The 22056-nt window shown below is 34.2% G+C and overlaps 1 protein-coding gene across 1 annotated transcript in view; it reads left to right on the top strand.

Moving 5' to 3' along the window:
* The window catches only part of UNC13C (unc-13 homolog C), a 586599-nt gene that overhangs the window by 142457 nt on the left and 422086 nt on the right, over nt 1–22056 (top strand). The window contains exons 6-7 of the mRNA XM_041745721.1: nt 9219–9241; nt 9826–9890. Coding sequence (XP_041601655.1) covers nt 9219–9241; nt 9826–9890 — 88 coding nt within the window. The remainder of the gene's footprint in view (nt 1–9218; nt 9242–9825; nt 9891–22056) is intronic.

Raw genomic sequence — 22056 nt, 5'->3', positions numbered from 1 at the left:
TTTTTTTTCAAGGTGGGGATGGAAATTTAGGGTTTTTTTTCCCTTGGTCTCCATAGATACCCAGGAGGAGGAACTTTGTGTTATTGCTGTAGGCATGACTGGAAGTTGAGGCTTCCCTCTGGGTCTCTGCTTATACCACCCTAGCTTAGAACGGAACAGGTGCCTAATTGCTGCTTCCTGTGTTGCCACCAATCACATTGAGGGGGTGATTTTGTTATAGCTGAGTAGTGATAAAAGTCCTGACTTGCCACTAGGCCTTTTCTAATACCATTCCTGTAAGAAGGGAAAGGGAATCTCATTATTACTTCTGTAGGGGAAAAGTTCAGGCTGTGTGATTTACAACTCCCTACTTGGCCTTCTCTGACAGCACTCCAGTCTACATGGGGGACTGAAGTACCTCATTACAGTCTGGCAAGGGGAAAAGTCTAGTCACTCCTTTTGACCTTCACTGCTGGGAGTGGAAAACAGTGGCCACAGGGTTTTGTGTGTGTGACTTTTGGCTAGTGGGTTAATTATTATCTAAGGTTTCTGTCTTAGTGGCCTGTCCCTTTCTTGTTTCTCCTGCTAAAGAGTTTTCCTTGGAGCCTTTCCTTGTCTGCACCATTGAGATCTCTGGGTTGCAGTTCAGGATATTTGAGGTAAACAGAAAACCCAGAAAACTCACCACTGTATTATACTTTGAATTCAAAGTTACCAGCCAGTATGCCATGTCTCCAACTTTCAGAACTTTATATGTGTTTATTCTATATATTATGTCCAAAGTTTTTAGGTGTATTTAATTAGAGTAATAGGGAGAGTAAATACATTCTTTTTTTTTTCCTGGAAGCAAAAATCTGATAGATTTTTACATTGATAAAGCAATATCTTATTTTGGGAATAAACCCGACTTGGATAAGTGTACTCACACTACATCAAATGCAAAAATTTTCTTTAGGAATTTGCTTATGAGCCCTCCTATATGATACTGCTATCTAATCTTTGTACTATCATTTTCTGATTTTAATAATAAGCTTATATTAGCCTTAGAAAATGTACATCTCTTTTTCCATTCTGTGTGTTGACTTCTATAGTCAAATTTGTGTTATTGATATTATTTACTTGATAAAACTTTAAAAAATTATCTAGTGTTCTTTCTTATGATTTTCCTACTGGATAAAGTTCCTTAGTAATAGCTTTAGTTTTTTCTATTTTTGTAAAATATTAATTATTTTTAGAAATTATATTTTTAATATTTTTGGAAAAATTATCTTTAAGTATTAGCATTAATTGACATAAAGATATTTATAGCATACTGTAACCTTTAAAAAAATACACATCTTAAGTTTTATCTTCTTTACATAATGATATTGTTCATACGTACATTCCCTCTTTTTAATCAGTCGTCATAAAGCATTATACTTCACCCTCCTCCCCTCTAGCCACCATCAGTTTGTTCTCTGTATTTATAGGTCTGATTTTGCTTTTTGTTCATTTGTTCTGTTTTTTAGATTCTATGTATGAGTGAAACCATATGGTATTGGTCTTTCTCAGTCTGAGTTATTTCAGTTTGCATTATGCCCTCTAGATCCATTTATGTTGTCACAAATGGCAAGATCTCATCCTTTTTATGGCTGAATAATATTCCATTATATATTATAAAATAATATATATGATATGCATATTATACATATGTAATGACTGGGTATATAGTTTATAGCTGAGTAATATTCCATTATATATATAAAATAAGTTATATATATTATATATATAATAAATTTATATAATCTTTTCCAATTCATGAATTTATGGACATTTCAGTTGCTTCGATACCTTGACTATTTTAAGTTATGCTGTAATAAAAACAGAAGGGTGCATATATATTTTTAAATTGGTGTTTTTCATTTTTGGAGGGGTAAATGCCCAGAAGTAGAATTATTGAACCCACATGGTATTTCTATTTATAATTTTTTGAGGAACTTCTATACTTCTTGCCCTAATGACTGTACCAATTTACATGCCTACCAACAGTGTAGAAGGATTCTTTTTTCTTCACACCTTCACCGACACTTGTTATTTCTTATCTCTTTGGTTCTAGGATAAACAAAAAAAAAATTCTACCTTAGATCAGTGGAACAGAATAGGTTTACTTCTGGTTCTCTGTTTATACAGTCAATCTATTGCAAAGGAAGCAAGAATACACAATGGGAAAAAGTCTCTTCAACAAATGGTGTTGGGAAAACTGAACAGCTGCATACAAATGAATGAAACTGGACCACTTTCTTATACCACACACAAAATGAACTCAAGATGGACTCTAAAGACCAAAATGTGAGACCTGAAACCATAAAACTCCTAGAAGGAAACACAGGCAGTAATTCTTTTATATCAGCCATAGCAGCATTTTTCTAGAGATGTCTTAAGACAAGGAAAACAAAAGCAAAAATAAACTGTTGGAACTACATCAAAATAAAAAGCTTTTGCACAGAAAAGGAAACCATCAATAAAAAAGGCAACCTAAATGGGAGAAAATATTTGCAAATAATATACCAAATAAGGGGTTCATATCCAGACTATATAAATAACTCCTACAACTCAATACTGAAAAAGTCCCAAATAATCTGATTAAAAAATGAGCATAGGACTTGAGTAGATATTTCTCCAAAAAAGACCTAGATAACCAAGAGACACATGAAGAGCTGCTCACCATCACTCATCACCAGAGAAATGCAAATTAAAACCACAATTAGATATCACCTAACATTTCTCAAACATATATTTTCAGAAAATAATTTTACATAATTATTTTGCATCTTTACTATCCTTATTTTTACTACTAATTTATTCTATGATTCTTGATTTGAATTGTGATATAGAGGAGCGAGAGAGCAGAATCTTTGTGTATCATCTTATTCTGCCTTATTGTCCAGAGGACTGGCCTAGATTTTTAAAAACAAAATAAAATTCATATTACATGTCAGTCTTGTTTGAAAATAGTCTGTGGTTCTACACTATAATTAGAGTATAATTTAAATTCCTTAATGGAATCTATCAAGATTTTTATGCAATAAACTCTATTCATCTATATTTTATTTCATTTAATTCTTTAGTGTCACGCTCTCATGTTTCAGTTCCTAATACTCTATACTGTTTCAAGCTTCGGTGCCTTTGCAAATTTTTTTCCTCTAAGAATGGCTTCATTGAACTGACAAATGCCCGTTCATAAATCATTGCCCCCATGAATTGTTTACAAACCCAGTGTCCTCTCTGGCTGCAGAGTTAAGAGATCTTTTCTCTATGCTCCCATATCAACTTGTTCATATCTTTCATATATCCTTATTGTATAGTCATTGTTTTGCAATTTTCCATGTTACCTCTCCCAGCCCATAATTGAACAAAAAAGTATGAGATATGAGCATTAATATCTCACTCAGCACCCACCTCCTTATGTCCAGAATTCCAACAGAAATGTGAGCCAGGCCAGAGGGTTTCCTCAACCCTGGCAAGATCTATTGAATACTGAGAGCCTCACGAGAAAGTTGACAAGATTGAATAAAACAACTGGTAAAATACTATGCAAAATACCTAACATGTAGTAGGTACTCTGTAAAGGTCAATGGCAATTCAACAACCCTCTGATTATAATACAGGCTTTTCTCTAGTTTGTTTTCAGCTCCCATCTCATGACTTTCAGGGATAGTATACATGTCTTAAAAGTCGAATGTATTTTGATATGCTGGAAAATAAAGCAAACCTATTTCCTAAGTGTATAGTGAACAATATTATCACTAGTGGGAGATTTATATTATCCTACTAGAGAGCAAAGAAAGGCATTAGAACAATGAAGTTTAAGGAAATTCCTAAGCTAGATAGGCCTCCAGAAGTCAAATTCTTTATAAATTTTGAGATCTCTTCCATCTAAATTGTCTTTGAAAACTGTTATAGCAAGGTTAAAATACCAAGAGAGGAAACACAATACAACAATCTTTACTTTTATCTTAGATTAGGAGATAATTATATCTCAAATTTCAGTGGTAGGTATTAAAATTTTGGGTGGTAACTAGTGAGTAAATAATTCTCATTGCACTGAAAATTACATCTGGAGGAACACAATTACAGAATTCAGAGCTAGAAACTTTAGATATATGCTGGCCAAACCCTCTTACTTCACTTACATAGGAAGAAAAACTGAGTGCTCAGGAGGTCATGTGTTGCTGTAAGTCACATTCAGAAATCCTTCTTGAGGATGTTCACATGAGTAACATTGATTTTAATACTCAAGTTACACACTTATTAAGCATATAAGAATATACATATCTTTTCAGGTCCCTAAGCAGCATGATTGAATAGAATGACATTCACCTAGTAAATATTTTATAAGTTAAAAAATTTTTAAACACTTTATGGAATTTTGAGACATTAAAAAAATGTACAATACCTAGAACTTCACTTTAATCCTATTTATAGAGGAGGTTTCACTATAAAGTAGATGGATGCATTGTGATCTTATATTAAGGACATTAAGTCACTGAACTGCAAAATGACCTTGCACAATGATAGGACTTTTGAGACAAGGGGCATTGGGAACAGCCTTATAAGGAGCATCCAGCATGTAATTACAGAGGTTTGTTTGTTTGTAATTACAGAGGCTTAATCAGAATTTGACTAAGCAAAAAGAACTACTTGTAGAACAACAGGCAATTTGTCAGGGAACAAAGCCATTGTGAATGTGTGTGTGTATATGTACTGGTTATACGTATATGATAAGTTTATGATGTATATTAAACCTATATTTGTAAATATATGAGTATTTTTTTACATTTTTGTATAATATTTAAGTGTGTTTATATTAATGGTCACAAATTATTGAATCAAGGTCATATAACATAATTTTCAACATATATATCTGTATGTGTGTGAATAATGAAAGTGCAGATCTTTACACATTATTTTTTTCATGACTTAAAATTATATTAGTTTGCTAGATCTGATATAACAAAGTACCATAAACCAAGTGAGTTAGGACAATAGAAAGCTTGTCAGTTCTGGAAGCTAGATGGTCTGAGATCAAGGTAGGCTGAGAGGGCAATGCTCCCCTCTGAAAATTCTAGGGGAAAGATCTGTTCAGGCCTCTCTCCTCGTATCTGGTAGATATCCTTGGCTTGTGGCAGTGGAGCTTCAGTCTTCAGATGGCATTTTTCTTGTTGTAGTACATCTGTTTTCAAAGGTCTCCTTTTTATAGACAGTCATACTGGACTGGGAACCACCCTACTCCAGTATGACCTTATCTAAACTGCAATGACTCTATTTCCAAAGAAGGCTACATTCTGAGATACTGTGGGTTAGGACCTCAGCATGTGAATTTTGGGGAATATATTTCAATCTGTAACAAAAAAATATTCTGAGCATCAACTTCAAAAGAATATTTCTCATCAAAACAGTATGCTAGACATCATTAAAAAATTTTCTAAAAATTTAATTAGTTTTCACTGCCATCAATCATGCATCAGAGTGTCAGATTAATGACGCCCTCAACAGTATTTGGTATTATTTTAATATTATTAAAATGTGATTATCCTGATTTTTACTAATTTTGTAATCTGATGAGGCATAGTTTTAATAAATAGTATCATTTTTCATGCTTATTTACCATTGTTGCACTCTATTTGTGAGTTACCTAGTCACATTCTTGACCAATTTTGGAGAGGTATTAGGGTCATTTTTTTTGAGACCTGTAAGAGTTCTTTACATACTGAACATATTAATGTGCTTTTAGCAAATACGTTTCATTTTCTTTTTGTTTTTATATACAAATTACTACATGGGTATAACAAACTTAATAAACTTTACCTCTATCTATAAATGTATCCTCTTATTCCATAGAGTTAATAAATATTCCTTCATATTTTTACTTGTTTTTCTTTACATTTGATTATTTAGTATATCTGCAAAGTTATGGGCTATGTGTGAGATGAGGATGTAAATAAATATTACAGATACTTGAACTTTGTTCTAAGCATAATTTATAGACCAGTATGTCTCTTTGTATTTGATAATAATCCATCCTTCCTTATTTGTTAAATTCTTAAGTACAAGGGATTGTTACTTGGCTAATTTTGTTGAATTTATCTTTCAATCTATTTTGCCAGGACAATAATATTCGTTAGTATAGATTTTTAATATTCTTACAAGCTTCCCTCATAATTCTCCTTTTAAAAGGTCTTAGATCTTTTGACTTATTAATCCAGTTATACTTGAAATGTTCTTTATCCTGCAACAACTTGCCATTAGGATTTTAACTATTAAATCTATAAATATGTTATAAAATAATTTTCCCTGGGTTGCCTGGGTGGCTCAGCAGTTGAGCATCTGCCTTTGGCTCAGGGTGTGATCCCGGAGTTCTGGGATTGAGTCCCATATCGGGCTTCCTGCATGGAGCCTGCTTCTCTCTGCCTGTGTCTCTGCCTCTCTCTTTATCTCTCGCTAATAAATAAAATCTTTATAAAAAATAAGTAAAATAATTTTCCCTGTACATAAGATGAAATAAATTTCATTTGGATTTTTAGATACTTCCATAAAGTGTTGTAGCTTATTTAAAACTGTTCACTCAGTGTTCAGCAAAAATGTATTGTTCGTCTGCTATATTTCAGAAATGTAGTAGAACTTAGAAAAATGAGATTAAAGTAGATAAAATCAAGGAGCTTTTATCTGGACTGCAGATGAAGAAACTGACAAAAGATGAGGATTAACTGGGAAGAATGTAGTGTGCAGGGCTCATGCACGCAAGCCATGAATCCCTGAGAGATTACAGGTTTCCAGGAGAGGGGGTTATGGTTTGAGTGAGTTTTGGAGGCTGATAGCTAGATGAAGAAGGGTAACACTTGTTTTAAGGGAATGGAACTGAAAATTCAAAGGCACCCAAATTTCAAGGAGTGCACCACGAAGATGAAATGGCAAGAACTTAATTGTGATCAAAGTGTAGAATGTGAATGAAGACTCATGAGCCTGCAGTAGATATAGATCTGTTTGTTCTCTTGTGGGCACTGGGAAGCATTAATGTATTTTATCCAGGGAAGGGGAGTGGTGTGATTTTACCTGTGTTTAGAAAGGTTTACAGGGGGACAGTATAGCAGGTAGACAAGAAAGGAGTAGGAGTGAACAAAAATATTTGTTGATAATTAATAAAAATATGTATTCAGTTAAGGAAGAATGAAACATTGAATGAATAATGAATGAAAAAGTTGAAATGTATTAGATTTAGCAGCTGAAAAGTTGTTGACTTTAAGATTACCTTTACTCAGTGGAATGGTTGATATAGAATCTAATTATTAATAGTGTCAAAGTAATGCATATTTGAAATCCAATTTCATGCCAGTGTTTTTCAAGCTAGTTATTGTGATTTTGTAGAAAATTATTGTTTTTTGTTTAGTTTATAAATTGCGTTATATCCTCACTTCTACCTATTTTATTAACCTTAATAGTTTTGCAGGTGATTTGTCTTTTGAGTATAAAATTATAATGCCTGAAAAGAACAGCTTTGGGTCCTGTTTTCTAAGATTTATATTGTTTATTTTTGCTTCATTTGGTCTGCTTTAATCTATTGATCACAATTTCAGGAAATACATTAAAATGTTGGTTGTAAACATTTTTGTTTTGCTTTGAGTAGTAATGGGAATGCCCTAGTATTTCACACTGAAATTTATGTTTCTGGAGGTAACATTTTTTTTAACATATTAAAATCAAGATTCATTCCAGCTAATTTAAATATGTTCAAAAATTATTTAGAGGGTTTTGAAATTTTATCAAATAGCTTTTTGGTACCTATTAAAATGTAAGTGCATATTGTCTGACCAATTGGTATCTCATATTAAATTATTCTATGACTTTAAATTATGCTTGTGACAATCTTGATGGATATGATATATTCTTAATTAATGCTGAATTTTCTATGTTGCATACAGTACCTTAAAATTTTTATGGCCAAAACAAGATTGTTTTTTATTACTTAAAATTTTATTCTGTTTTCTATTACTCTGTAATTTTGTTCAAAGACTTAACTCTGAGATATCGTGAGGTATCTAAAATTTGCCAAAAATAGTTACAGTAATTAATCAAGCCATACTTAATGAGTCAAAAAAACAAATACATTTCACATTTTTATCAATAAAGGTTGCCATTGAGCTACAGACCTAGATAAATCTTTATATTGCTTGGGCTCATCCATAAAAGTGAAAGGTTTTGAGAATGAACCCCAAGGTCATTTTAACTCTAGCTGTCTGACAACTTGAATTCATAGAATAGTCCCTTCCAGCTTTATACTAATAGGCAAAATGGAATTAATAAGTTTAAAAGCAATACTACTATGTAAGGTAGAAATGGACCATGCCATGAGGACCCTGGCAGATTCAGAACAAAAAATCCATTGTTCATCATTGTTTATCTTGGTTCAAGAGCAGTTGAAACTGAGATGTTTACCCTGTGATGTATCTTAAATTGCACTGGAGAACTGCGGACCAGTAACCTGCTTTCTGTTTGGTTCAACTTACCTGAAATACGGGATGTAAAAAGCAACAGATGGAGGATGAGGGGCCCTGGAATTTTTTCCCATTTCTGCCAAGCTTTGTGATCTTAAGTCATTTAACTTCTTTCAGGCATCAGATTTTTTTATGTTTTTTGTTTTTTATTTGCAAAGCAGAATATATTTGATTAATCTTTTAGCTCATGAGTTCTATGACAAGCCATAAATAAATAATCCCTTAATAAAACATGCTAAATGTATATAGTCACCTGAGGTTTACTTTGACACGTATCCATCTCAGCTGATTTTTTGAAGAGTGTTTAGAGGCCAATAAGCAAAGTATTCATGACCTTTTTGTAGAGTTGGGTCTAGACTTCAGACTCCAGAGAATTTAGTGTTTGTCCCATGTGCTTACTAAGTGCCAGAGCCCCAGCTGGGTCTTAGGACTTCTGATTCTTCAACTGTGTTCTTTTCTTTATATGACACATTATCTTTCATTAAACTCTATAATCACCCTTTGATACTTTTCAAGCATTTCACTATATTTTCTAGCTCTTTAAGTTATGAGGACCAACTATCCCCCTTCCCTTGGGGTTCAACCTTGAAATTCTGTTTATTGATGATTTTTAACAATGAAAATAGTAACACTTTGTGTATATGTTTAAATGATTTCTTAAAGTACTCCATCTAACATTTATTCCTTCTTTTCCTAATTCTCTTTCAGATAGCAGTTCTGTGGATGAAAAGGTTTTAAATCATACTTTTTCTTCTCTCCTGAGGGATCTTGTCTCTTGTACATGTTTGTTTGTGACATATTAGACCTGTTTGGGTTCCTCTGTTTTAGTTGTGAAATGTGCATGTTATCCCAGCTTTCCATTCTTTGGTTGTCCTTTAAGTGTGCCCCCAATATGTTGCATTTATGAAGAGGTTATACCTTGCCAGCTGCGCTTCCTTTAGCTTACTCTTGCCTACCTAGGGGTCGGCTACGGTCAAACTCAGCATCTGTTCTTAAGTCTGGCTAATCATGATCTCCCTCACTGATTCATGATGTTCACTGCACACAGCAAGTTTTAAGGGCAAATAGTATTGGGAATGATATATTTTCCTGGACTGTGCCAGTGCTTTTGTTTAAATGCTGACGGCTAATTTCAAAACCTCCACTCACAAAAACATATAGTAGCTTTGACTTGGAGCTGACCCTGCTTAGCATCTGTCATCCTCGGTGTTACATGTCTAGTGCAGTTGACTCGTGTCCCAAATTCACATGTAGGCAGCTATAGTATGCTAAAAGCCTGTTGTTTTTCTCGTTTTTTTCTTGTTTTTCACTTCAGGCTCGAATAGTAAGTGGCAGTGATTTGGATGCTTCCAAATTCTCTGGACTCCAGACGATTGGTGGGTGAGTACATTCATAATCTTTTTAATTCATTCCATTCATCAATGGTATTTGGCTGTGCTCTCACCATACACATTTTGAATGCAGGATGCTGCATGATGATATAATTAACTAGGCTTACTGTTGCTTTTTTTTTTTTTTTTTTTAGAAAAAGTAGCTTTTATAGTTTTTAAAAAATGTAATGTATAATTGCATGTGCATGTATATAATTATGCTTACATGAATTTGTATACAAAAAAGTCAAAATCACCTAAATGAATCAGTTAAGATTGTCATTCTGTATACAAATACACATAATTTTTCATAAATGAGTTCAAATTAATACAATTAATACTATCTTTTGATCTGCATTTGCAGTTGATAAAATGTACATGAATGTTTTTCTATCTTCATAAGTCACTGAATGTAAACTTCATTACTTTGTATTGCTATTTAATGGTTAGATGAAAGTATTTAAAATTTAATCACAAAATAATGTATGAATCATATCTTGCCTGTAAAATACTCAAAACGCAAAGGATCTCACTTAATGCCTATAATTACATGTTGGTATGAGTTTGGCATGTATGCTCATAGGCCTTTCTGTGTCACTTGCATACATGTCTATGTTCCCATAGAATAAGTAGTTGTATTGTCTATCTTTACCATAAACTGGGCCATTCTACATACAAATAAATAAGCACTAATTTAGTATTGACATTGTAGTATTATCACAGTTATTTCTTATATAATGACTTATCCGATCCTTAAAATGGCCCTCTGATGTAAGTACTAACTTGACCTTCATTTTACAAATTAAGGAAATGTTGTATGAAACAGTTTAAAAAAAACCTTTCCCTTCATACAGCTAGTAAGTGGCAAAATCAGTATCCAAACCCAGCTAGTTTGGTTCTAGAATCTGTGACCTTTCTCAATAGGCTATCCTGCCTCTGCAACTTGTGGGTTTTTTTTTTTTCTTTTCTCTTTGCCATTTAGCAACATGCCCTAGAAAACTTTCCACTTCATTTTTTCTAAGTGATGTAAATATTTTAAACATTTATAGAAAATTTATTTATCTTCTGTTAATGGATTTTCAAGAATATTTCTAGGTACCAGTATTACAAATGGTACTATAGCAAACATAATAGATTTTTAAAGTGAAATTGTCAACCAGAGCTTATGCACAGTATAGACATACACAAAGATAGATAAGTTTTCTAAGTGCTGACATTTGAACACTTGTATACAATATAAATAGAAGCAACATTTAGATAATGTATTAGGTATTATTTAGACAAAGAAATAGTTTTACAGTTATGTTTTATAATACTCTCACTATTTGAAAATCTTGTGTTAAATACATCCACATGTTACTTTAAATTAAACATATAAATTTTCAAATTTTAAGTATGGGCCTCCTGGAAAATAATATACACCATTTTTGGTTTGATATTTTTCAAATAAAAGCTTTATTTTTGTCAAATAACTCATATCTTCATTACTTTTATATCTGTAAACTCTTCGATGTTCTTAAAATACGTGAAAAACTACTCACATCCCTACTATAATGTGAACTTAGAAAATAATTAGATTGAATTCCAATTTTATTATGAAAATATGTGTGTCATGATCTTGGATTTATCTCACTTTATAATCTGAGAGTTCCTGCAACTCTTCCCCGTGGCATCCAATACTTAATAACAACTTGTTTTCCTATTCAAAGCAGCAGAGTTAATCTACAACCATGTCTTAAGTGCAAGCTGTGTAAAATGGTTAGCTAGATTATCCTTGCATTTTGAACAAATCCCTTCCATTTCACTTTTCCAGAAACTTCTTTTCAAAGAGACTTTTGCATTATGATGGTATTGGAAAGGGGTGATAATTTTCAGTCATCAAGAGAATATGCCATTATCTGAATGCTTATTTCCTCTTGAAGAAACAGAAGGGTACATTTAAATATAGCCTTCAGTTACAACCTCTTTAGCAAGATTTACTTATTTTACTTTTCTATTAATATTTTACATTTCCAATAACATTTTACTTTTTCTATAAGTATTTTAAAACATATTGTTATAGAATTAAACATTACTATAAATCTTCTAAATATTTTAACTTCTCTAGTCCTGGAAAACAGATTGGAGCAGATTTTCAGAATGGAGTCACCACTTCATGACAGTTCTCCATCTCTGACTTCTCTACCTTCAACATTTCTAGCTAGTTTAGAGCCAAACCATATCAATCCTTCCGTCCCCCTTCTTAAGTGTCAATGAAGGAATAATCTATACACACTGAAACCAGATAATATAGTTAACAGTGCTCCTGTGATTTCTACTCATCTCTCTGTAGAGTCTCTTGTAAGTGTTGCTAGAAAACACATAGCAAACTTATTTTTCTCATCTGTCAAAAAAATTCAGGCAGACTCTGAAAAGAAAATGGGAGAGAGAAAAGATCAGAACAAAGGAAGGGAGAAAGCTAGAAAAAATATATACTTCAGTGATAGTATTTAACATTTTATTTCTCCCAGTTGTTTTACAAGAATATGGTCACTATTTTCATATTTGTAAGCTAAGAGTCCTACCAGAAGCATACACCAAGATATTAGAAGTACAAGAGCTTTTTCAGAGGAGATATCTCTGAGATAAATGGAGAGAGAGCACAAGCCTTAGGACCATGACATGGGTCTGACATCTGTAGGAGGAGAGAGATAAGGAAGGAGAACTAGGCATCAAAAGCCTTAAACTGACCAATGAGGCTACAAGGAAGTGCCAGACCAATGGGAAACCCTATATAATAGGCTTACTGTTAGAAGAGTCCCACATTGTGCAAATGTGACCATCTATATTACTTAGCCATGCTGAGTTATTGGTTTGGGTCATCTTGATGAGTGTGGCATTGGGGTGAATACTGCAGTGGATTCTGTGAAAATGTGGTGGTTGAAGATTGTCATCCAACTATACTTTTCTCAAAAGGTTTAATTTAAAGATTTTTTATTTCTTTATGAGAGACACAGAGAGAGGCAGAGACATAGATAGAGGGAGAAACAGGCTCCCTGTGAGGACCCTGATGTGGGAATCAATCCCAGGTTCCCAGGGTTACGCCCTGAGCAGAAGGCAGATGCTCAACCACTGCACACCCAGGTGTCCCCCTCAGAGGGGTTTTAAAGGACGCATGCCCATAGCTACCTAACCTCTGATAAGTGAATTTGGTGAAACTACTTTAATAAATGATAGTGAATGAAGTCATGCAAGTATGTTCGACAAATATGAATCACTTTTTAAAATCAGAATGACCTTCCCTTGGTTCTTTGATTGCATATAACTTAAGTTCCCCCTTGACTAAACATCTATAGTTAGTTCCTTTGGTTGCATGATGAGAAGCATTTCGAAGCTTTTGTATATTCTTTCTAGTGTTAAGGTGTACTGGCCTTGTCTGCACTAGAATTCAGGGAAGTCCACAAAACAGTGGTGAGAATAAGGAGAAAGATAGTTTGGGAGAGGAGATTCTTATTTTCTCTAGTTCTCTAAATTCTCTACATGATAGCTCTCCTGGAAATAAGTTCCTTAAGCTTATGTGAAGGAAGGTTTATTCTCTGTCATGGTTCTGAATGAGGCTGCCACTGCTTTCTTAATTCCAGGAATCTGGTGGTGACTTGGCAACCACTACCAGGATTATTGAACCTTGGCAGGAAATAGGTGCTATTGAGAGAGGTGAGAAAAAGAGATTGTTGAAGAGCAGGACACTGAGAGATAGCCAAATAGAAAAAGAGAAGCTTCCATTTTGACCTAACTCTTAAATAGGTACAATTGCAGAAAAAAAAAGAAAAAAAGTATATGTGTATGTGTGTGTATATGTATATGTGTGTATACATGTACATATATAAAAATTTTTGCTGAAATTTTCAAGGAAGTTCAATTATTGACATAAATGAATAATGTGGTGAATGTGAGCAAGCAGTTGTCAGCTAGAGTTTTGAATAATTCCTTTGCTTTTAAATTTACCTTGATTAAAATAGTGATTTTTTGTTGTTACTGTTATAAAACCTGACATGAATTAGGTTGCACAAGATGTGGATATAGGTGGTTTAATATACTTCTGATATTTTTCAGGCTTCTAACATTGCTTTTGTACTTCTCTCTAAAGTTGAAAAGGTTATATACCTCCGGATGCCCTATTTTCCACTCCCGGCCTTGACATTCATATTTGGCCAATGCCTAAAATCATTTAAGTTGGTAGCTAAGGTTGTTCTTACTCTTCAGAGGCTCTTAACTCTTCTTTTCTCATTCTCCTTTTCTTGGGTAGCTGAGAATTTTTTGCTTAATTTTTTCCTACCTAGCCTATAAATGAAATTCTCTCTTATCCCCTCATTTAACTTCCTTACTTTTAAGGAAAGCCCCAGGAATTCTCTTACCTAGACGATGGCTGTTTTCACTTCTACAATCCCTTCCTTGGGTCAGTGGTTCGTGCTACACAAATACACCTGTATGCTCTGAACCAAGTGTGCCAAGTATTAAGAAAATGACAGACCCCATTTAAGTCTGCTTCAGTAACAGTGGGAGGCTACTCTTTGAAGAGAAATGGAAGCCTTTGTCTTTTACTTTTCAGTTAGCTGTTTTTATGTAAGAGTTCCTTTCCTTTCAGTGGATTTTGTATAGAAGGAGTTCAATATAGATTTAAGTAAAAATGAATTTGGATTAGAACTTATTAATTATTATAAGAGCTAGCAGATGCGGACATCTCTGCATTCCTAATTCATTATTGGATAGCAATTCAAATCACCATTCCCATAATTTTTCAACTTATTTTTACTTATATTGCCATTAATCTAGTTTTAATCCTCAATCCCTTTTACCTAGGTGAATGCAAACTGATCTTCCTTCATTAATTCTTCCACATTAAGTTCAATCTATACACTGTTAAAGATTAATCTCCTCAAAGCACAGTCATTTCTACTTAAATGTGTTTAATGGTTCCTCAGTTCTGCAGTATAAAGTATGGATCTTTCTGTATGGCTTTGAATATATTGATTTCTATTTCTCTCTATAATAAGGAATTATTATCTCCCCTTTCTGTTCACATTTGTGTCATTCTTATGGTACATATGAGTTTAAATTGCATAAATTAACAAAATTTGAATCTTCCAACTTGATTTTAAACTCTTTAAAGGCTTAGGGTTGGTCTTTTTCACTTAGATTTTCTTCCACAAAGTATATAATAGTGCCTTGCCCATATGAGGACCTCACTTCTAAATTAATCTTGTCTTGGATTGGGCAGTCTCTTAGATGAGTTACTTTCTTAAAAGATTATTTCTTTTCTTTTTATTTTTTTAAAAGATTATTTCTTAAAAGATTCAGATCTGCTACATTTTAGGAAAAATGATAATCCCGAAGCTATCATGGATTCATGGTAAGTCCTTCATGAGAAGTACAGAGAGTATTAAAAACAACTGGTCCCACCCCTCCCCCCAAACTCTGTGTTACTAAATCCCGACAGAAAAAAGAAAAACACAAAAACAAAAACAAAACAAGGGACTTTTCTCAAACTAGATTTAACCCCAGTTAATCAGAAAGCTACTTTGCTTTTCATCTTGGATCCCCGTTTCTCTATTTGGGAGAAACTTGTGAAGGTTGGGTTGAACGAATCCATAAAAATATTACTCTAATTATGCTTAGATATAAAATTTGCCCCTTTATTCTCCCATCTGAAAACCTTAGCACTTTAGAACACCCTAGATATAAAATCACACTGGATTAAAGATTTCCTTTAATAAGTTCCATTACTCCAAGAAGGAGACCATTTGTAATTAATAATTGAATGACCCTTTTTACCTTGCTCTTTATAAAAGTAATAAAGGTAGTTGTCTTGCTTAATACATTAAAGGTTGAATGAAACCTGGCATCTCTTAGCTAATGTCAGATGCAGTCATGCTACAGGGAGTTAAATGAGCCAGAAAAGAATCTCACACAAAGCTAGGGGAAGTCTCAACCCTACCATGGACTCTTGATATTACCAGGCGCACTAGGCCCCAGCATTCTGCCTGCAGTCATTCTACTGGGTAGACACATTATATCCTTTATACCAAGGTTTGGCCTAAACAAAAAACCTCTTAATTGGGAAAGCTGACAGCAATAAGGCCACCAACTTTCTAAAACCCATGTATTAAGAGCTGGTTACTAAGCTTCCATTAGCTTCCTTGCCCTCTTCTCCCCTTAACTACCTGGCCAAAAAAAAAAACAAAAAAACAAAAAAACTTATCTAATTTTGGCTTACTACAGGCAATCAGTTCTCTAGTTCAGGGTCAGCTGAATGCTTCCCAAGGCTCTCTTAGAAATAACCCAGGAACAACTTAATATCTTTTTTATTTAGAAAATCATGGAGTGATTAGAGTATATCATGACACTAGTCACAAAGGCCTGCTGTAAGCCTGAACTCCTTCAATATGTGGACCCTACAAGACCCCAGGACCACAACCATAACCCTGTGGGAACCACAGAAAACACATTTTGGCATGGGATCTATGGAAGTAAGATTGAAGTAACTGCCATCTAAGTCAGCTTTATAAACTTCATAGTGTTTGTGGAGTGGATTATAAACCATTTTCTTTTTTTTTTTTTTTTTTTTTTTTTTAATTTTTTTTTTTTTTTTAATTTTTTATTTATTTATGATAGTCACAGAGAGAGAGAGAGGCAGAGACATAGGCAGAGGGAGAAGCAGGCTCCATGCACCGGGAGCCCGACGTGGGATTCGATCCCGGGTCTCCAGGATCGCGCCCTGGGCCAAAGGCAGGCGCCAAACCGCTGCGCCACCCAGGGATCCCTATAAACCATTTTCTATAGGCATATTGTTTTCCTACACAGACAGTGGCAAAGTACTTACAGTACTCAATCAATGGATTAAGAAAATGGAACTATTAAGCTCAAGCAAGTAATAGCTTACAGTTGACAAAGTTAGAGATTGACACATTATCATCATCTCATATTCAGGCCTGAGTTTGTAGACTAAAAACACAGAAAGAACCTGTAAGTATTACCCACAGTCAATCCAAGGATATTCTAGAAGATCCCCGGTTCCAATCCCCAATGATAGTGTTGAACAGTCTGTCCACCTTTATACATCCACAAGAAACCTGATTTATACCATCATAGAAGCCTTATTCTGTGCTTAGATGGCTAGCCATAGAAAATCCATTTTTATTTTTGTTACTTAATACTTAAGGATTAAAAAGTATATTCAGGAACATCCTGGAATGCAGTCAAGGGCAACTCCAAATTTTACTCATTGTATAAAGGCCACTCTTTTATTCTTAGAGATAGATTTGTGTTTTAGATTCAGAGAATGTATACAATCCCTCTTATGTATCAACCCAAGATACGAATAATGTCTTCATTTCAGGTAAGGAAACCACAGCCACTATCAACTCTGAAAATTTTCCTTTAGCTATTTCCTTGCACTGGAGCTTTCCATAATTGTGCACTGCATTTGTTGGCTCCTCAGAAAGGGCTGGCTTTTCCTTTTATCTTTCCATGACTAGCAGTTGAAAAATACACCTAACACCTGCCTTTCTTTTGTTTCTGAGATCACTAACTCTACTTCATAGTACCTGAGACATACTTTAAAGGAATCCCAAATCATACATTTTCCAAAGATTAGTATTTGTTAATGTCACCTCAGTTTTAGTGATAGAGGTTGTGTCCTATATCCAGCCCCCGAGGCCACATGTTTTCTCAGTTAGAAAAGTAAGGCAACCAAAATAAGTTTAAGCGTGGTACTACTTCTACCTTCTCACCTTTGTGACCCTTACTCAAGTTTTTTTTCAACATTCTGGGATCTATCTCAAAAAGAAAACATCTCTCAAGCTAGTGCTTGTAATAATATCTCTGTATTCTGAACATCATGGGAGGACCCATCTATTTAATCAAGCAGCTACTGAGGACAATCTGATCTCAGAAAAATAAACTTCCTAGTTATGAAATTTGAGAACATATTTGTTAAGGGGGGAAAAAGGCTTTGTAGAAGTACATTTTTCTAAAGCCTCCTCTGTGTTCAATTTGCTTATTGAACATTTGCATGTTAGTCATTTCCTGTTCTTTCAAACAGATCTTTAATTATGATGTCTAAGTCTCTGACTTGGCTTAAATTTATTAATCAGTGTATCTTTAGGGATACACCATACAGAACCAAGTTTAATCCTCTAATGCTTTCCAGATAGTTTGTCTTTGAGGAGTAGCAAATTAAAATCACTGATAGATCCTTTACAAAGAGAATATTCAAGTAGTCAGTCTTAAAATAGTGCCAGGTCAGTAACTATAGGAAATATCTGTTACACTGAGCAGAATAATCACTTGTGTTAGAAAGGTTAGATTACTTGTATACTCACCAGTTTTAGTAAAAAAAAAAAAATGCTGTAAATAATCCTATTAGATAAAGATGGTAATTTTATAATGAATATCATCATTCCTAAGCCTGCTAATTCTTTCCACAATGTAATTAATATGGCTATTGAGTATATTGAATATACATAAAACACCTTAAGAAAAGAGGAGCACTGAACTGTATTGCTTTTCCAAGGAAAGCATATTTTGAGTGTGTTTTTAAGTATTTTATAAATGAATACCATATTCCATAAAGATAGATGTTTCCTATCATAGGCAGACTATATAGTACAATAGAACAATAATCACTGCCAGCAAAATTAGTATTTTTCCATAACCTTATAATTACTGAAAATAACAGGTTTTAGAGGTGCCTGAGGGGCTCAGTTAGTTAAGCATCCAACTCTTGATTTCTGCTCAGGACATGATCTCAGGGTGGTGAGATCAAGCCCTGTGTGGGGCTCCAGCTGGGTGTGGAGCCTGCCTAAGATTTTCTCTCCCCCTTCTACTGCCCTTCAGGTTTGTTTAATCTGCAGTTCTTTATTAAATACAAAATAGCCTGCTGCCAGAACCATGCCACAATTCTCCGTTATTGACTTTTAGACTTCCTTAGTATTTAGAAACAGTGTAGGGTATAGAGTAAAAAGAAACATTTCAATATCATTTTAAAAATGGGATACGTTCTCATTTCCCAGATTTCCCATCAAATTCATAATTATTATAAATACATAATAACTAATACCTTTTGAAATGTTATATAACAGGCCCACATCTAAGTATTATTTGTGCATTACCTCCTTTAATCCTCATCACGATGTTTTGAGGTAAATGTCATACCATTTTTCAGGTAACGTAAGTGAGGCATAGTGGCATTAAATATGGCCAAACAATGACTGTCAGAGCTGAGATGTGAACTGGGTCTACTTGACTTCAGAGCTTGCTGCTTCACTGTTAGATCAAATTAATAAATTTGTAAATAAATTATACTTATTTCTGCTTTAGTTTTAGTTTTATTAATTAAATATTCTATTTTCAACTTAATGTCTCATTATGTATTGGTCTCATAAGATTTGTAAGTAGACATATCAATTAAATATTGTAGATCTATTTCTACCTAGATCCCAGAGAGGCATTTGCTAAGGATTTTCAGAATAACCCCTCAACAGTGACCCAGATGAATTAATAATGAATTGAATGATTAGACCCAAAGTATGATAATTAATGAATAATTTTGTATCCAGGTAGGCTCTTATGGATTGCTTCAGGAATCACTTGCAGACAGGCTACTTTCAATTGAGATGGAAATATGAAGGATTTGATTATACACTTTGGAGGTAATATAAAACTAGTGTTTTAGATGATGTAATTAATATCCAAAAGATCTTAACATAATACAACAATCTGAATATAACAAGAAGTATAAATAGTGTACCAGTCAGGTTATGCTAGGTTAAAATATAGTAACATTTACCAAATCTCTGCATATTAATCAAATAAAGGTTTGTCACTCCTGCTACAATCTTAATGCATATAAATACACAGGAGAAGGATGCACTTTCCTCTTCATGGTCTCTTGGGGCACCAGACTGGCAGAGGTTTGTTTCAATACATGCTTTCATGAGTGTGCTGCAGAGGAACTAGAATATGGCAAGCGGGGCTCAAATTCTTAAAACTTAACATATAGATGTGATCTACCTCCCTTCTGCCTATATTGCAGTGGACAAAGCAAATAACAGGGCAGTAACTAGGTTTGAAGGGAAGATTGAAGTGCAATTCCACCATTTCTGGAATGCTTTCTGTCTGAGAGCAGAAAAAAACTGGAATGTTCTTTTAGTCTGTAGAAGAAAGGAGAATGTGTAACATCAACACATGAAAAGATTTAAATATCCATTGTGTCTGGTGACGGATCAAGTAAGATTGTGTTCATAGTGCAGTGGTCTGGCAAGGAAAACAGCCTTAGAGTGCACAGAGTGCCACATCCAGAGTAGAGGTAAGAAGATCTGCTGTTTATAGAGCCTGCTACTTCTCAGGACCTCTCTACTTGATTCAAGACACAACAGAGGAACAGATACAGACAAAAGAGAAAGCTTGCAGATCAAACAAGCAGACTGAAAAGAGATCTTAAATCATACCATAGGAGAAACCACCAGAGAATCAGGGATGCCACATCTGGAGGAGAGAAGGTTCACGTGAGAGTGTGTTAGAGGTCTTCAAATATTGAGGAGTGTAGGGGTGGAAAAGGGATTAAATTGTCTTGAGCTTCCCACAGGGCAAAATATAGCAGACAGACTTCTGCTCAGTATGAGGAGAAATTTCCAAAGTGAGAGCTGCCTTTGTGAAAACTAAGTTCCTCATTTCTAGAGCTATTTAAATAGCTTCTGTGATTACTTGTTAGAACCGTTGTAAAGGGAAATTTAAATATCAGATGCCTGATTTTTTAAAGCTTCTTCCAATCTCAAGATTCTATTATATCTTATACTAATATTATATCCCAATATGATCCCTGTATCAGGTGAATGTTGCTATGTAACAAATCACCCCTAAAACTCAGTGGTTTAAAACAATGAATCCATGGATTTTCTCTGCATTCACTTAAACAAGTGTGGTCAGCTGGATAGGGACTGCCTCTCATATGTCTGTGAGTACCTGGCTATTGTCTGGGCAATAGAAGGGATTGGACTATCTGCTACTCATTGTCCAGCTGACAAGACCAAGTTTGTTTATATGAGTGGCAAGATTCTAGGGAAACAAGTGGAAGAACCCAAGGCCACTTGAAGCCAAAGCTGGAACTGACAACCATCCATTTATCTACATTTTATTGTCCAAAGCAAGTGACAAATCCATATTCAAGGAACATGGACATGGACCCTGACTCTTCAAGGGAAGAGTGAAGAACCAAGGCCATGTTTTTTATGATCAACTGTAAGCATGTGTACCTATAATTAAATGTTTTTCAAAATTACTTATTTCTCATAATTTGAAGAATATAGAATGTTCATATATTTACCTCCACTTATGGCATCCTCTGTGGAATGATAGAAAAATAGCAATTGCTGTGAAAACATCAGAATCTCATTTTGGGCATTTACCCAATTATCTCATCTACAGTACAGGGGTGAATTACTTTCTCTCAGATAAAGTGCTCCAAAAATTTAAGAAAGGAAGATATTCCTGATTTGGAGTTTTCAAGGCAGATTTTATGGAGAAGATAACATTGAATTCAAATTTGAAGTTCAATTGTTATAGGTGCATATGGAAAAGAAAAGGCAGAGCAGTATAAAAATTTGAATAGTTTCACAGGCAAGAAAATATATTGGAGAATAATGTGTCAGAGTATATCAAGGAGTGCAATGGAAGGCATAGTTGGACAAGTTGAAACTTTGAATTTCTGACTAAAGGTATTAAACATACTAATCTTTTGAATGTTGTATCTATAATTTTGAATACCTGCATCTTGTGAAAATGAATCAGGTGTTCTGGAAACATAGTGCCTGAAAAATAACGATTAGATAATGACAACAAGAAAAAAGAAGCTGTGAATTTCTATTCAAAAGATAGTATACGTTTCATTAATTAGAGCAGAGTTATCTGCCAAAAGTATAAGAAACTTAATTTTTAGATAGACATTAGTCTCCATAAGCAAGTGCACTCAGGCATAGCAGACATCTCTTTTGCTCTGAGTACTTCTACATAACTCTGTCAACCATAATAAACATCAGTGTAACTCTAGCTCATTATATTGGTGTTCAGGCTCTAAGGTCGCTGGTAGGAAAGGCCAAAGCATGAGATTGGTAGAAGCCATCACTAGACAGATGACACCA

This window comes from Vulpes lagopus, chromosome 2, assembly GCF_018345385.1.
Source record: "Vulpes lagopus strain Blue_001 chromosome 2, ASM1834538v1, whole genome shotgun sequence".
NCBI classification, from domain to species: Eukaryota; Metazoa; Chordata; class Mammalia; order Carnivora; family Canidae; genus Vulpes; species Vulpes lagopus.
Note: the sequence above shows the minus strand (reverse complement) of the source record. Positions and strands in the feature narration are given on the sequence as shown.